Here is a 15,520-nt window from a genome sequence, read left to right as displayed (position 1 = left end):
AAACATGTTGGTTCTCTGGTATGCAGTGTTTGTGGGTGAACACAGCGAGCCGGTCAGGATTTTCTGAGGGAGAGATACAAACATTTATGTCGGTAGATGCTGACCGCATTGTCAATTTGTGTAACAGTTTGCATGATATGTGGAGGTAACAATCTTCTTGTTAACAATGAATGTGTTATTGAGTACAAGTACAATGCTCATTCTTTCAATGTCTCAGCCTGCCTTTGCAAATTGGAATAGCTTTGTATCTTTTGTATACTCAAGTCAAGTTTGCTTTTCTGTCTGGACTTGCCATCACCATCTTATTGATACCAGGTACTATCTTACATTACAGTTTCTAATATCTGGAGTGTACTCTTTCTCATATACTCTTTGTTCAGTGAATAAATGGATATCTGTGTTGATTGCGTCTGCAACTGAGAAAATGATGAAACTAAAAGATGAGAGGTATGATGTCTTAACGTTTAGTTCTGTCACCTGTAGGTTTCTTAAGTGTAATCAATCATGTGATGGTTTTGATATCTATCAGGATTAGAAAGACAGGAGAGCTTCTAACAAACATCAGGACACTGAAAATGTATGGATGGGATAACTGGTTTGCTGATTGGTTGAAAGAGACCAGAGCCACCGAAGTGACTCACTTAGCGGTTTCGTTTTCAAATCTCTATTGAACATAAGTTTTTCTATTTTCTGCTATGTGATTTGTATTAGAAGTTTAGTCTTTGTTTGGCTTTTTCAGACGAGGAAGTATTTGGACGCTTGGTGTGTTTTCTTTTGGGCAACGACACCAACTCTGTTTTCTCTTTGCACGTTTGGTCTCTTTGCACTAATGGGTCATCAGCTTGATGCAGCAACGGTAGTGTTTTGAATATATATAAGTAGACAGACTTGACATGGTAATCTGATACTTGAATTGCTTTTTTTTTTGGTCAGGTTTTTACTTGTCTTGCTCTGTTTAATAGTTTAATCTCTCCATTAAACTCGTTTCCATGGGTCATCAATGGCCTGATTGATGTAAGCTCATCTTTCAACCTTGTTGGATCCTCATAGTTGCACTTTTTATCTACCATTTTAGTTAATAGATTTTTTTTATTACCTTGTCACAAGGCCTTTATATCAACCAGGCGTGTGGGCAAGTTTCTGCGCTGTTTGGAACATAATAAAGATTCATCGACAGATTCTGGCTTGATCTCTGAAGACTTGGCTGTGTTTGTAGAAGATGCATCTTGTAGTTGGTCAAGTAACGTTGAAGAGGAACGTAGCTTGACAATAAAACATGTAAACCTGAGAGTGCCAAAGGGATCATTTGTTGCAATCATCGGCGAGGTATAGAAATCTTCCTCACCTCTCTTTAGGTGTCTCTTATGTGTGTTCATGTTTGGAACTGCTTTTCATTTTCAGGTTGGTTCAGGTAAAACATCATTGTTGAATTCACTACTAGGAGAAATGCAGTGTGTTCATGGATCAATACTACTAAATGGGTCTGTTGCATACGTTCCACAGGTTTGTAAACTGATCAAACCCTTTGTATGATTCTTTTTGTTTACGTTAAATCTCATTCAACTGCTAGGTCCCATGGATATTATCTGGAACTGTACGTGAAAACATATTGTTTGGGAAGACTTTTGACTCCAAAAGGTTTAAGTAATTGCATTGGTTGAGTTTTACATAGATCACAAAGCTACTTGCTGGTGTATTTTATCTTCTTGTAAAATTGTTGATCTAGGTATCTGGACACACTCAGTGCTTGCGCACTAGATGTGGATATTTCACTTATGGTGGGAGGTGACATGGCATTTATAGGCGATAAAGGATTAAACTTATCTGGAGGACAGAGAGCTCGGCTTGCTTTGGCCAGGTTTTTACTTTCTCTCATCTCCTCTTTCACCATCCACATATTGAGTGTTGTGTTTCTAATGATTTTTTTTTTTTTTGCATAATCAACAGAGCTGTTTATCATGGTTCAGACTTGTATCTGCTTGATGATGTACTAAGTGCAGTTGATTCACAAGTGGGCTGTTGTATCTTGCAAAAGGCACTTTTGGGTCCTCTGTTGAACAAAAAGACTCGCATTATGTGCACTCACAGCGTCCAGGTAAATTTCCAACTCTCTCTTACAATGAAAAGTTATCAAGATTCCGTGTATGTTGTTTTATTATAATGTCTTCTTATACAGTGGAGCTCTTTCTGTTACTACAGGCGATATCTTGTGCAGATATGGTTGTTGTGATGGACAAAGGAGAAGTGAAATGGTTTGGAACTGTTACCGACATGCCTAAATCCATCTTCCCATCACTGTCATCATCCAATGAGTTTGATATGTCATCCTCAAAGCACTTGACCAACAAAAGAAAAGAATTTTATTCTATCAAGAAAGATGATGTAGATGAAGTTAGTAGCGAAGCTGCAGATACTGTCAAAGTGGAAGAGAGAAAAGAAGGCCGAGTTGAAGTAGCGGTTTATAGGTAAAACAATTTGTCTTTAACCATGTTCATTTTGATTGCTTGTATATCAGGTAAGTAAAACTGTTAATCTGTTCTTGCAGGAGCTATGCTGTGTTTTCTGGTTGGTTCATTACGATTGTGATATTGGTTTCAGCGGTTCTGATGCAAGCTTCCCGTAATGGTAATGATTTGTGGTTATCTTATTGGGTTGATAAGACTGCAAGAGAAGTCACACATCACTCAACCTCGTTCTATCTGGTATTTGTCAAACAAAACAAAAAATTAGTAACTCTGTTTCTCTGCGTTTATTTGAGTTTTAAAGTTACTACTAATCTTGCAGATGGTTCTTTGTATCTTTTGCATCATTAACTCAATACTAACCTTGGTGAGAGCATTCTCGTTTGCATATGGAGGACTAAAAGCAGCAGTACGTGTTCATAGTGCATTAATCTGTAAGCTTATAAATGCACCTATACAGTTCTTTGATCAGACACCAAGTGGAAGAATACTCAACAGGTTAGACACAAGAGAAAACTCTTTGGTTTGTGTATATATATTGTTCTTAATCTTAACCTCGTTTTTTCTTTGGTTCATATCTTCAGGTTCTCCTCTGATCTATATACAATCGATGACTCTCTCCCGTTCATCCTCAACATTCTTCTAGCAAATTTTGTTGGCTTGTTAGGGATTGTTCTAGTGTTGTCTTATGTTCAGGTTTCTTCACAACCTCAAAAGTGATATATTCATCTGTCTTTGTTGGAAAGGAGTTGTTAACATTAGTAATGTTATATGCATATAGGTTCTGTTCCTGCTTCTGCTTCTGCCATTTTGGTATATATACAGCAAGCTTCAGGTACTTTTGCTTCATTATTTGTTTTTTTTTTTAAAGAGAAAAGTTGATAGTTTTTTTTTTACTAAAATGTAAAAAAAATTTCAGGTCTTCTACAGGTCAACATCAAGGGAGCTACGAAGGTTGGACAGTGTTTCAAGATCACCAATCTATGCATCTTTCACCGAGACACTTGATGGATCCTCAACTATAAGGGCTTTTAACTCAGAGGTAAGCTTTTTATTTCTGCTTCAAGAGGAGTTGCTGTTGTTATGATTGATTCATTTCCCATGTGTAACAGGAGCATTTCGTAGCTAGATTTATTGAGCACTTGACATTATACCAGCGGACTTCTTACTCAGAGATCATTGCAAGCTTGTGGCTCTCCTTGCGTCTTCAGGTACACTTAAAGAAAATCTGCTTCTCTAGCTTTCTTTTTTGAGTTTAAGATCATCATTGTACTCGTGTTAAGTTTATAAAATGGTGCAGCTCTTAGGAGCAATGATTGTTTTATTTGTGGCTGTAATGGCTGTTATCGGCTCCCAGGGAAGCTTTCCAATCAGCTTTGGTACACCTGGACTGGTGAGGAACTTTAGTTTACATAAATTTTTATAGCAAAGTGAAAGCATATAAATATATAAATTGAATTCACAGGTGGGATTGGCACTCTCCTATGCAGCTCCACTTGTTTCTCTGTTAGGAAGTTTCTTAACAAGTTTTACTGAAACAAAAAAGGAAATGGTTTCTGTTGAAAGGGTTCTCCAGGTAATGATTCTGATTAGTTGCATTATATTAGTGTTACCAATACATGAACCATTCTCTCTTGTGTGTAATAATAGTACATGGATGTGCCACAAGAAGAAGTTTCCGGTCAGCAATCTTTGAACGGTAAGTGGCCAGTTCAAGGATTGGTTGAGTTTCATAATGTGACAATGAGGTACAACTCAACTCTGCCTCCTGCACTCAACCACATTTCTTTTAGAATCCAAGGAGGCATGCAGGTAAATAGATACATGTCTATTGTCTGTAAGCAGACTTGAGTTTTGTTGTGTCATGAAAGAACAATGTTGTTATCAGGTGGGAGTTATTGGAAGAACTGGTGCTGGAAAATCTTCCATATTGAATGCACTTCTCCGGCTTAACCCTGTTTGTAGTGGGGAGATAATGGTTGATGGAGTTAACATAAACCATCTTCCAGTAAGAGAGCTTCGTACTCGCCTCGCTGTTGTTCCTCAAAGCCCTTTTCTGTTTCAAGGATCATTGAGGTGAGGGCTTTTACTCAACAATCAGGTTCTTGGTTACAGTTTACTAACAGAAGTTGCTGGGTTCTTTTAGGGAGAACCTTGATCCTCTTGGGATGAGTGAGGACTGGAGAATCTGGGAGGTTTTAGAGAAGTGTAAAGTTAAAGCAGAGGTAGAGAGTGCAGGAGGGTTAGAATCCAATGTGAAGGATTCTTTCTCTGTTGGGCAGAGACAGCTTCTCTGCCTTGCACGTGCTCTGCTCAAGTCATCTAAGATCCTATGTCTTGACGAATGCACCGCCAACATCGATGTTTACACAGCTTCCCTACTGCACAACGCCATCTCCAGTGAGTGCAAAGGCGTAACCGTCATTACCATTGCTCACCGCATCTCGACGGTTCTTGATTTGGACAGTATCCTAGTTCTTGATCGCGGAAGCCTTGTTGAACAAGGAAACCCACAACTTCTTCTGCAAGATGACTCCTCAGCTTTCTCAAGCTTTGTTAGAGCTTCAAAGTGAACTTGATTGTTAGTTGGAATCTGATTAGTTGTAACTCCTCACCTTGGCTACAAAACGCCTTATGCTCTTTGGTTTAATGACTTTAATAGAAAGAAAATGATTCAGAACTTGTTTCAACTTTTCACTCTATTATTCATCTTCCAAGAAGTGAGTTCAGAAGGTAATAGTTCTTCATTACAACATAAAACAGATTTAGCAATAAGTTTCCCAAGCCAACCATGATAGAGTAGTCCTCTTGATCCAAGCCCTCCAAACACCCAAAACTTGCAAGATCCACCTTCTGTCGCACCTATGAGCTGGTCTATACATCCCAAGAGCGGTAGTGAACCATGGCTTGTAACAGGTGGCATTGCTCTCAAACCCGCCCTTGCTCCTGCAAACTCCCACTTGTCTATGTCTGGATAAACTGCACTCGCCTTTGGAAGCAGCTCGGCCAGAGCTTTTGAAGCTTCATCATCTGAGACATCAGGTGAATAGTTTCTCGACTGCCATTCCCATGTGGATCCCATGTGTATGTCACGTGGTCCCTGAACCGCGAGCCATGCATCTGACAATATCGAAGGTCCACCTTCCGGGTAACTTCCCCTGACACTTTCGTGTAACTGCAGATGAGTAATGACACCACGGCATGTCCTTAAGGGGAGCTTTCCAGTGAGCCGAGGAAGAAAGTTTAGCTTGGATCCAAGACATATTACAACAGCATCATATTCTCCTACAGATACAACCCAAAAGCTGTTCATACCAACTCTCTAACTGTGTGGGCATTCAAGGACTAGAAACATAGATACTCTACTAGGATGTTTTCATACAGCTTATGGCTAAAGATATAAGAATCTTGTTTCAAATAGTAAGAGCATAAGAACCTAAGAAAAAATAATTCACCTTCAAGTTCAAGCACATCATCTATAGATCTCTTCACCAAAGTTATGTTTGTCCTTCCAAGTGATTCCCTTGCTGAGTTTTTGCATGCTTGAAAGAGTGCCTACGAGAGAGAAAAAGACTCAGTAAACATAAAAACAGATAAACTCATGAAGTGTATTTGTTATGTCTATCCAAACCTGGAGATAGCGCTGCGGATTAACATTCATAGCTCCTGGGAGATAGAAGGCGGAGTTCAAAGGCAAGCATAGATTGGGGACAAGGTTTTGGGCAGCATCTTTGTCAATAGTCTCAACTACACAACCGGCAAGGCAGTTTCGAGCATTCTAATAGCACACATAAGAAAAAAACAGTAAAACTAACGGGTTTCAGTTAAAATATCAATGTGTATCTGAGCCAAAGAGAGCTTACATCAGTCATTAAACTCAAAGTCTTGGCATTTGTTGCTGGTCTCAAGATTCCCCTGCAGCAAGATGAAGTTGGTCAGTTTTAAGAGTCAACAACAGAATGATCCGAAGTACAAAGTTTGATGAATTAGTGAGACTGTACCTTCTTCGAACCATAAAATTTCCAAAACCCTGGTTACAATCTCCCTTCTCCACAGCATCAGAAGAAGAAGAAGCTGCTGCTGTCTCGGCAACACTTAAGAGCTCTAAACACTCTCTCCAACACTCAGCACCATGCCAAAGAAGCTTGCCTAAAGTGTAAAAGAGTCTTTTATGAAACTAAACTTTTAACCGACTCAAAAAAAAAAAAAAAACTCTTTGCTGTTGAATCAGAGTAGACTGTCACTAAATTCTAAAAGGCGGAAAACTTTTAATTTTACCTTTAGGAGAATAAGGGTGGAGGAGCCCTCCAGAAACTCCAGAAGCACCACCTCCTATGCCAACCTCATCATATACATCTACACTTAAACTCACCTCCTTTGGACAGTCCTGCCCAAGAACAAAAACATTTGGCCAAAAAAGATGTTAAATTTGGACCAAGACTAGAGAGATATGAGATGTAAGTACCTTAAGAAGGTGCCACGCAACAGAGATTCCAGCAAAACCAGCACCAAGCACGGCGTACCTTTTGATGCATAATCAAGAAACCTTTCAAAAATTCTCAAACTTTCGGACTAATAAGAGCAAGACGGAACTAACCTTAGTGGAGGACGGTTGGGAAGAGAGATAGACGCCGAAGAAGAAGTAGAAGATGAGACCAAACAACGGGGGAACACAGAGGTCATGTCTTCTACCAAAATGTCTTTTAGGATTATTGGTCAGCGCAAAGTATTTAATTTGATTATTTCATCTTAACCGGCAACGAACTAATCCAATTGAACCGGTCTAAGAACCATTTATACTGAACCGGTTGTTGTGCTCTGTATCTTTTTCTTTTTGAGGATTATGAAACTTTTCAGTTTGCTCATAAGAAGAATATGAATATGGAAGTCTCTGGCCCTGTTAGAGGCATTCATGTATGAACAGAAATAACAACATTTTGATCATTCTGAATCTTTAGTGTTCTTGGACCAGAGTTTTTTTATCTTCTTCTGGAGTCTGGTATTTGCTTTACAGAAATCTTTACACACTTCTTATGAAACGCTAATGTTAGATTAAAATATAGTATTAGCTCATCCCTAGAGAAATAATCAATACATTAATTGGCCAACAACAGTCTCACAACCTGAGAGAACAGAAAAAACGACAACAGACAAGGAATCGTACAGAGCAAAAGGGAAGAGAACCTGTAAGGACTTATAAAAGAGCAGAAAAACTACAGACAAGCCTGCCTTGAAGACTACTAGAAGTAAGACAATGTGTGTGTTTGTGAATTTTCACAGGTAACCTTGATATAAGAAAACCGAGAATCCTTAGCTGTGATAACACTTCTGTAGCTTCTAAGTTCATGAAGAAAACTCTGTTTCTGCGATTTGAAACAAGAGTGTCAACAAACTCATGATACTTCTGTTTACACCCACAGCTCAATTGACAATGCTATTGATGTTATATAGAGCTACACGCTCAAAGTTACCTGAGTTTATCTACTGGATCCTGTGACCACATCAAACAAGCCGCAACAACTTAACCATGAGGTTCTTTCCGCAACTCCATGTGTTGGTCCCACGGAACCCTGAGAGAATATTGAGTATAGTCTTTATTATTTTTTTGGTAACATAAGCAACACAATAAAAATGTGAACCAAATCAAATAGATTAACACAATAAAGGATCACCTCTTCTTCATGAGAACTGGTAGTAGCGTCAGACTCCTTGCTGACTTCAGGAGCAAGAGACGAAGCTTTTCCCTCAGTTTCTTTTTTAACAGCGGTGGTTGCACTTGAAGACGCCTGCTTAACCTCATCAGAGGCAAGAGAAACCTCAGCAGTGATCTCGTTTGGTTTAGGCAAAGAACTCTCCTCATTCTCGGCTGAGACCACTGTACCAACAGTCGCGATTTCAATCACTTTTTCGGTGTTTGGATCACTAGGAGTAGCTGAATCCATCAAACCGATACTCTCTACGATCACATTAGCAGTGATTGCTTCAGAGACAGATTCACCACTCTCCTTCTTCTTCTTCTTCTTAACTTCACTAGATTCATCATCCGAGCTGCTGCTGCTACTACTGCTGCTGGTAGAGTTCTTGTCATGATCACGGCTTGAATCAGCGATCTCTATCCGCTCATCAGAGTCCTTGTCGGTACTTCTGACAGAATCTTCTTCGCTCGAATCTAAAACACCGGTTTAACAAATCAAATCAGTTTCAGAGTAGGCAAAACAATAATAAAATTACAGAACAAAGAAGGACTTAGTGACTGTTCCAAACCAAATCAAGAACCATCAGAGATCCACATAAATGAGCAAAAAGATACAAACTTTCAATAATAATCATGAATCTGACATAGAAAACTATAAGAAACTGAATAAAAGTAGATACCCATTTGGTTGGATCAGTGAGCACAGCAATAAAAATCCAAACTTTGAAGGATCTATATATATATATAGAGAAGAGACTCATCCTCGACAAACAAGAAAGGTTGCCTAAACGTGTAGTAGAGATTGAATAATTGAGATACAGAGAGACAAACAGATAGACAATAATAAAAAAGCAAAAGAGAAGGGTAGGTACTAAGTAGTGGGATGATAACTTCACCATGATTGGTGGGTATGAGATTGGTTTGAGTAGAAGATGCTTCTTGTTGTTGTTGCTGCTTTTTCTTTGCAGCTTTCCTTTTCTTAGCACCTGGAGGCATGATTAGGGTTTCCTTTTGGATGGTGGGGATCTGTACAGGTATGGCGGATCCTGGCTTGTCTCTTCCCTTTTCTCTCTCTCTCTCGCGGTAAATGTACAAGTTGGGAGCCGTAAAGTTTCGAAACTCAAAATGGTAGAAGTGGGAAAGTTCTGTGTGATTTTACTTATATACATTTACTGCCAAATCACACTCATTACTGTTTTTGTTTTTTATTAATTTGTTTCCGCGTTTGTTTCATTTGTTACCCGTGTTTGGTCCGTTTTTCAGATCTCAAGTCATTTCAATTGATGTAACCAATGAAAACACAATTGTTAAGAGATTTTTTGTAAACATTGCAATAACTAAAAACTAAGACAGATGTCCTTCCGGATCAGATAGCCCAAGCCAAAGGTGTAAACGTCGGTTTTAGATGCTAAGTTTTATACCACTATATAAAGACGACTTACACAAATTGAGGCTCTGTTCCGATAACATTACCTCTGTTGCAATGATTTTTTTAAAGGGAAAATCGCATAAAAAAAACCCTTAAAGTGTCACTTACTAGCACTTTAAACCTTGAAGTTTTTTCACTAACACTTTTAACCTTCAAAGTGACATTTGTATCATAAAAAACCTCCAAATAAAAAAATTGACCGGTTCAGCAAGTAATTTTTCAAAAATAATTATTTAATTAATAAAATAAAACAAAATAAATAAATAAAATCCAAAAATAAAAAAAATCGAAAATTTTAATAAATTTACAAAAAAAAAAGAAATCAAAAAAAAAAATTTAGAAAATTAAATAAATATATTAAAAATTAAATTATTTTCTAAAATATTAATAAAAATAACTAAAAATTAATAATAAATAAGATTAAATTTAAATAGAAAAGAACTAAATAAAAAGTTCAAAGTTTTTTTTTAAAATGGAAAATATAAAACTCAAAATTCAAAATTCACAAGTGACGATGATGGTTTCTCACATAACCATTAACAATGACGATAATTGTCATATCTCCAATGATAGTTTCCAACATCATCTTAAAATGACAAAAAAATATTTTTCAAACTTTTGAATTTTCATTTTTTTGAAATATATGAATTTTTTTATTTTCTGTTTTTAGTTTGATCTCATTTATTTTTGAATTTTAATTTTCTAAATAATAATTAATTTCGGATTTTTTTCTAACTTTTTTGATTCTTATGTAATTATATATTAATTAATAAAATCAAAAAATTAGAAAAAATTAGAAAAATCAGAAAATTAATTAAAATTTAGAAAATTAAAATTCAAAACTAAATGTGATCAAATTAAAAAAACAGAAAAATAAAAATTCATATATTTCAAAAAAATGAAAATTCAAAAGTTTGAAAAAGATTTTGTTTTGTCATTTTCAAGATGATGTTGGAAACTATCGTTGGAGATATGGCAATTATCGTCATTGTTAATGGTTATGTGAGAAACCATCATCGTCACTAGTGATTTTGAATTTTATATTTTCCATTTTTTAAAAAAAATTGTGAACTTTTTATTTAGTTCTTCTCTATTTAAATTTAATCTTATTTATTATTAACTTTTTAGTTATTTTTATTAATATTTTTAGAAAATAATTTAATTTTTAATATATTTATTTAATTTTCTAAAATTTTAATTTATTTTTTTTGATTTTTTCCATTTTTCTAAATTTTATTAGAATTTTTCGATTTTTATTTATTTTTTGGATTTTTATTTATTTATTTTGTTTATTTTATTAATTAAATAATTATTTTTATAAAATTACCTGCTGAACCGGTCAATTTTTTGATTTGAAGGTTTTTTATGATACAAATGTCACTTTGAAGGTTAAAAATGTTAGTGAAAAAACTTCAAGGTTTAAAGTGTTAGTAAGTGACACTTTGAGGGTTTTTTATGCGATTTTCCCTTTTTTTTTAATAGAAAACAACAACAATTAGGTGGAGCCAAAATTAATTTATCTCAGGAACATGATCTCACTGGAGGATCTATCTGTGGGTTGCACCTCCCACCCGGAGATTAGGTTTGGTTCCATTAGTGGTTCGGGTTTAACCTTTTTTGTGAAAAAAAAACATGATCTCACTGAAAATGCAGTTGGTAAATGTCGGTACATATTGAAAAAAAAAACAATGCTAACTAGAAAATAGAGAAACATAGGTTGTCTTTTCAGATCATTACTAGGTAAGTATATTGTTATGACATAAATGATTTAGGGGGAGTGGGGACAATAGACAAGTGGTTGTGAGCTGGCCATGTCATATATTTCGTTAACACCTATAAAAATTGAAATTATTTATGCAAACGAGCTTAGATAAATTAATGATAAGGCCTAATAGTGACTCGCGAACAATCATTTTAACCGGACTAAACCGTCTCGTTCGGTTCAATTTCAGATGTTAAATTCAATGTAACCATTCTCGCGGACCTTTTATCCGACCCGACCCAACCAGGCTCTGTGAGCGTGGATTAGAGATTTAGTGACGAAGTAGAACATACATTTCTACCATCTCTGAATCAGATCTGATCTGTTTTGTCAGTTTCTAAACTGGTCCGATCGAAGTGAGACTTCCTACACACTCTCTGTCTCTCGCTCGAAACCCTATTCTTTCGTATATTCTCAGGAGAAGTGACAAATGGATGCGTTTAGAAGACAAGCGAGTAAGCTCAGAGACCAAGTCGCTAAGCAACAACTGGTAATAACATCCATCCTACTGATTCACCGAATCTCGAGTTTAATACGATGTCGGAATCTCCTAATTTGGAGAAAATCTGCTTAGGTGTTGGTATTATAGAAACTTGTTTTTGCTTATTACACAACATTGGTGATGATTTGTGTGTGTGTGTGCGTGGGTGATTGGGGGTAACGTAGGCTGTGATAAAGCAATTCAGTGGGACAGGCTACGAAAGCTCAGACGTAATGGTGATTGATGAGCTCGAAATGCAAAGGCATCATCAGCTCGAGAAGCTTTACCGCTCTACTCGTTCTGCTAAGGTTTAATTTTGACTTTCTTGTTCTTGCTTTGTTATTATGAGCTCTGATTGTTTGTTTGATCTTCAAGAGTATTGTCGCTTACAGGAGTTCCAGAGAGAGGTTATTAAAGCAGCTGAGACATTTACTTCCATTGGGCTTAGACACATTGAAGCAGGTACTTTTTAGAAGTGTTTGTTGTTAGGCCTTGGCTTTGATTGTGACTACATTTTTGAGGGTGTTTTCAAAAAAAAAAAAACTAAATGTAATCTTAAACATGTCAGGAACCAAGTTGGCTGAAGACTGTTGTAAATATGGAACAGAAAACAGTCAGAACATCGATGAGAATATTCTAGCCAAGGCTGCAGCTATATACGGTGATGCTAGGAAACATGTTGAGAAAGAACAAGAAGACTTTAACAAGCTTTTGTCCTCTCAGGTATTTTATCTGTTTTGATCTTTGTATACTAAATCTAGAAGGTAACGTACGGAAACTTCTCTCTTTTAAGGTTTTGGATCCTCTGAGAGCTATGGTTGTCGGTTCTCCTCTTGAAGATGCTCGTCATTTAGCTCAACGTTACAGCCGCATGAGACAAGAAGCTGAGACTCATGTAACCCTTCTTTAAAATCTATGATTGTGTTTGGCTGTATTGTAAAAGTGAGTTTAAAATTTTAAGAAGCAAAACAGGCAGCGGAAGTATCTAGAAGGCAAGTGCGTGTAAGAGAAGCTCCCATTCCAGAAAACGTGGCAAAGCTTCAACTAGCGGAAGCCAAGATGCAAGAGCTTAAAGCTAACATGGCGGTCTTAGGTAAAGAAGCCACTGCTGCGTTGGCTGCTGTTGAATCTCAGCAACATAGACTTACTTTCCAGAGGCTTGTGGCTATGGTATATGTTTTTTTTACACATAATACACTTACGGTTATCCGTGTTCTACCTGATTACTGTTTGTTAACAATGTGGCGCTTGTTCTGCTTAAGGTCGAAGGGGAAAAGAATTATCATCTAAGAATAGCTGCTGTTCTCAGTGACATTGAAGCAGAGGTTAGTCATGGATGAATCTTTTTTCATATCTGAGTCTCGTAAAAGAAAAAAAACTCACATTGTTTTGTGTTTCTTAGATGGTAACCGAGAAACAACACAAAGAATCTGCTCCTCCTGCGATTCCAACAGAGAACAGCTCAGAGAAAACATCCTACTTTCTAGCTGAAGTAAGTTGTCTTGCGAAATATGAAAAACAACATCACCGCATTGTGTCAGAGAAACAACATATCTGTTTTCTTGACAGGTGGTTCATCCATTTTCCGCTGCTTCGGAGAAAGAACTAGACTTGTACAAAGGAGACTACGTCGTTGTCAGAAAGGTTCATACGATTACCACTAAGAGCAAGGAACTATACTCTTTCTGATAACTAGAGCATGAAATTCAAACTCTTTGTGTTGGTCTTTTATTATTCTCACAGGTGAGCGAAAGTGGTTGGGCAGAAGGAGAATGCAAAGGCAAAGCTGGTTGGTTCCCTATGGCTTACATTGAAAAGAGACAGAGACTTCCCACTACCAACTTCGCTGCTGAAGTTTACTGAGACTCTTTCATTGTTCTCTTCCATTTCTCTAAATATACTGTTCTGTGTTCACTTCCGTAAGAAGTTACTATTCTTTGATCAGAACATAACATTTGCCTCTGTGGTGTGCTTATTGAAGATTGTTCTTGTTGCAGTGTATGCCGTAGGTATCATATATTTCCAAATTTTACCCAATTTCTAAGTTTCTTTTACATTTGGAACCCAAATAACCTGCGACTGAATAAGTTTACAATTAGTCGATGCAATTACAAATGCAGATCAGTCATAGATGTAAGCGACTTTCAAATGAAAGTAACATAAACGTGGTACAAGTCTGAAGCTCCAAGTATATATCTGTTTATCTCAATACTTATGAGTTATTAAACAGAAGGAAAAATAACGAATAATATTCCCAAAATTCATCAAGTTCAAAAAGAAAAAAAAAATGACTATTAACTTGAAGTCATGTGGAGAGTAACAAGAGAAGCATAAGCACCACCTGAAATCTTCATCAGCGTCTCATGCCTTCCCTTCTCCGCAATGACACCATTCTTCACTACCGCGATCACGTCTGCGTTCTTGATCGTCGTCAGCCTATGCGCCACAACCACAGTCGTCCTGTTCACCATAACACGGTCTAGCGCGTCTTGCACCACGCGCTCAGACTCCGCGTCCAGCGCGCTCGTCGCTTCGTCGAGCAGCAGAATCTTGGGATCTTTCAAGATGGCCCGCGCGATCGCTATCCTCTGCTTCTGACCGCCTGATAGCTGAACGCCGCGTTCTCCAACCGACGTTTCGTAGCCTTGAGGCAACGAGCTGATGAAGTTATGCGCGTTCGCGGCTTGTGCGGCTGAGATGATCTCTTCCTCTGTGGCTCCGCCGGTTTTACCGTAAGCTATGTTCGATCTGATCGTCTCGTTGAACAGAACCGGTTCTTGACTAACCAAACCCATCTGTTGTCTTAACCAGCTCAGTTTCAATGTCTGAATCTCCACCTGATCGATCAGAATCATGCCTGAGTCCGGATTGTAAAACCTCTCGATCATGCTTATTACCGTTGATTTCCCGCTCCCGCTCTCTCCAACAAGCGCAACAGTCTGAAAAAAAAACAAATATTAAACCGGTGAACCGGTTAAGACAAAAAAGAAGTCTCTGTTTTAACTTACCTTGCCGGAAGGTATATTCAAACACAAGTCCCGGAAAATCTGAACGTCCGGTCGCATCGGGTACCGGAAACTAACATGTCGGAATTCAATATCCCCCTTAACGTTTTGTAACGTTGTACCTTCATCAGAGCTGGAATCGATCTTCGGTTTACTATCAAGAATATCAAAAATCGACGCCGCAGAGTCCTTAGCCTTGTTTGAATCAGGTGCCAAAGCGCTCGTTTGAGAAACTCCAATTGCTGTGATCGTCAGTGCAAAGAAAACCTGTGCAAATTACAAACTTAAGATCAGTAAACCAAACCGGATATTAGTTAAACCGGGAATTATGTTTTGGTCTTACCTTGAAGACTTCACCGAATGTGGCTCTACCTTGTTGAACCAACAAGGCACCGATGAAGAAACACAAAGCATTGGTGCAATAGAGAATAAAGAAAGAGGAACCGAAACCGGCACCGCTGATGAGACCTAACCGGACACCTTGCTTCTTTGGTCCGTCACATTTCTGTTGGTATAAATCCATCACCTTGTCCTCAGCGCAGAAAGATGCAATCGTTCTTATGCTGCTCACTGCATCATTCGCCACTTGGCTCGCTTCTTCATACATAATCTGAACCGGGATAAACCAGATTAGTAAACCAAATAACTGAACCGGAACTGAAACAACATAATGTGACCACCACTAC

The 15,520-nt window shown here is 37.7% G+C and overlaps 5 protein-coding genes across 7 annotated transcripts; 2 read left to right on the top strand and 3 right to left on the bottom strand.

Annotated features, from left to right (window-relative positions):
• Positions 1-20: 20 nt before the first annotated feature.
• Positions 21-5,159, top strand: LOC130505636 (ABC transporter C family member 13). Its single transcript, XM_057000234.1, has 23 exons — positions 21-145; positions 218-315; positions 381-447; positions 530-647; positions 740-856; positions 934-1,014; positions 1,108-1,326; positions 1,402-1,503; positions 1,571-1,638; positions 1,727-1,858; positions 1,948-2,095; positions 2,200-2,465; positions 2,546-2,702; positions 2,785-2,960; positions 3,047-3,158; positions 3,244-3,297; positions 3,382-3,504; positions 3,575-3,673; positions 3,763-3,855; positions 3,928-4,038; positions 4,113-4,274; positions 4,351-4,538; positions 4,609-5,159. Exons 1-23 carry the CDS (start codon positions 21-23, stop codon positions 5,033-5,035), a joined length of 3,243 nt encoding a protein of 1,080 aa, XP_056856214.1. The 3' UTR covers positions 5,036-5,159.
• Positions 5,144-7,206, bottom strand: LOC108855403 (uncharacterized). Its single transcript, XM_018629211.2, has 8 exons — positions 7,060-7,206; positions 6,928-6,985; positions 6,741-6,849; positions 6,464-6,611; positions 6,326-6,377; positions 6,094-6,240; positions 5,918-6,017; positions 5,144-5,747 (listed from the first exon to the last, which is right to left on the bottom strand). Exons 1-8 carry the CDS (start codon positions 7,143-7,145, stop codon positions 5,149-5,151), a joined length of 1,299 nt encoding a protein of 432 aa, XP_018484713.1. The 5' UTR covers positions 7,146-7,206; the 3' UTR covers positions 5,144-5,148.
• Positions 7,207-7,539: 333 nt separating this feature from the next.
• Positions 7,540-9,296, bottom strand: LOC130505633 (suppressor protein SRP40-like). Of its 3 annotated transcripts, none has more exons than XM_057000229.1 (4): positions 9,030-9,296; positions 8,135-8,631; positions 7,934-8,032; positions 7,540-7,825 (listed from the first exon to the last, which is right to left on the bottom strand). In XM_057000229.1, the coding sequence occupies exons 1-3, from the start codon at positions 9,151-9,153 to the stop codon at positions 7,940-7,942; spliced, it is 714 nt and encodes a 237-aa protein (XP_056856209.1). In that variant the 5' UTR covers positions 9,154-9,296; the 3' UTR covers positions 7,540-7,825; positions 7,934-7,939. The 3 variants fall into 3 exon arrangements, with proteins under 3 accessions (XP_056856209.1, XP_056856210.1, XP_056856211.1); XM_057000230.1 differs by having other exon boundaries at positions 9,054-9,296; XM_057000231.1 differs by lacking the exon at positions 9,030-9,296 and adding an exon at positions 8,838-9,012.
• Positions 9,297-11,621: 2,325 nt separating this feature from the next.
• LOC130505635 (SH3 domain-containing protein 3) lies at positions 11,622-13,830 on the top strand. The gene is made up of 10 exons (XM_057000233.1): positions 11,622-11,838; positions 12,015-12,137; positions 12,222-12,291; positions 12,398-12,552; positions 12,623-12,724; positions 12,802-12,999; positions 13,092-13,154; positions 13,232-13,321; positions 13,399-13,473; positions 13,573-13,830. The coding sequence occupies exons 1-10, from the start codon at positions 11,779-11,781 to the stop codon at positions 13,690-13,692; spliced, it is 1,056 nt and encodes a 351-aa protein (XP_056856213.1). The 5' UTR covers positions 11,622-11,778; the 3' UTR covers positions 13,693-13,830.
• A 127-nt stretch (positions 13,831-13,957) lies between these two features.
• Positions 13,958-15,441, bottom strand: LOC130505634 (ABC transporter B family member 9-like). Its single transcript, XM_057000232.1, has 3 exons — positions 15,178-15,441; positions 14,838-15,101; positions 13,958-14,768 (listed from the first exon to the last, which is right to left on the bottom strand). Exons 1-3 carry the CDS (start codon positions 15,439-15,441, stop codon positions 14,124-14,126), a joined length of 1,173 nt encoding a protein of 390 aa, XP_056856212.1. The 3' UTR covers positions 13,958-14,123.
• Positions 15,442-15,520: the final 79 nt, after the last annotated feature.

This window comes from Raphanus sativus, unplaced genomic scaffold (assembly GCF_000801105.2).
Source record: "Raphanus sativus cultivar WK10039 unplaced genomic scaffold, ASM80110v3 Scaffold2446, whole genome shotgun sequence".
NCBI lineage: Eukaryota > Viridiplantae > Streptophyta > Magnoliopsida > Brassicales > Brassicaceae > Raphanus > Raphanus sativus.
The sequence above is the reverse complement of the archived record's forward strand: the minus strand, read 5'-3'. Positions and strand labels throughout refer to the sequence as shown.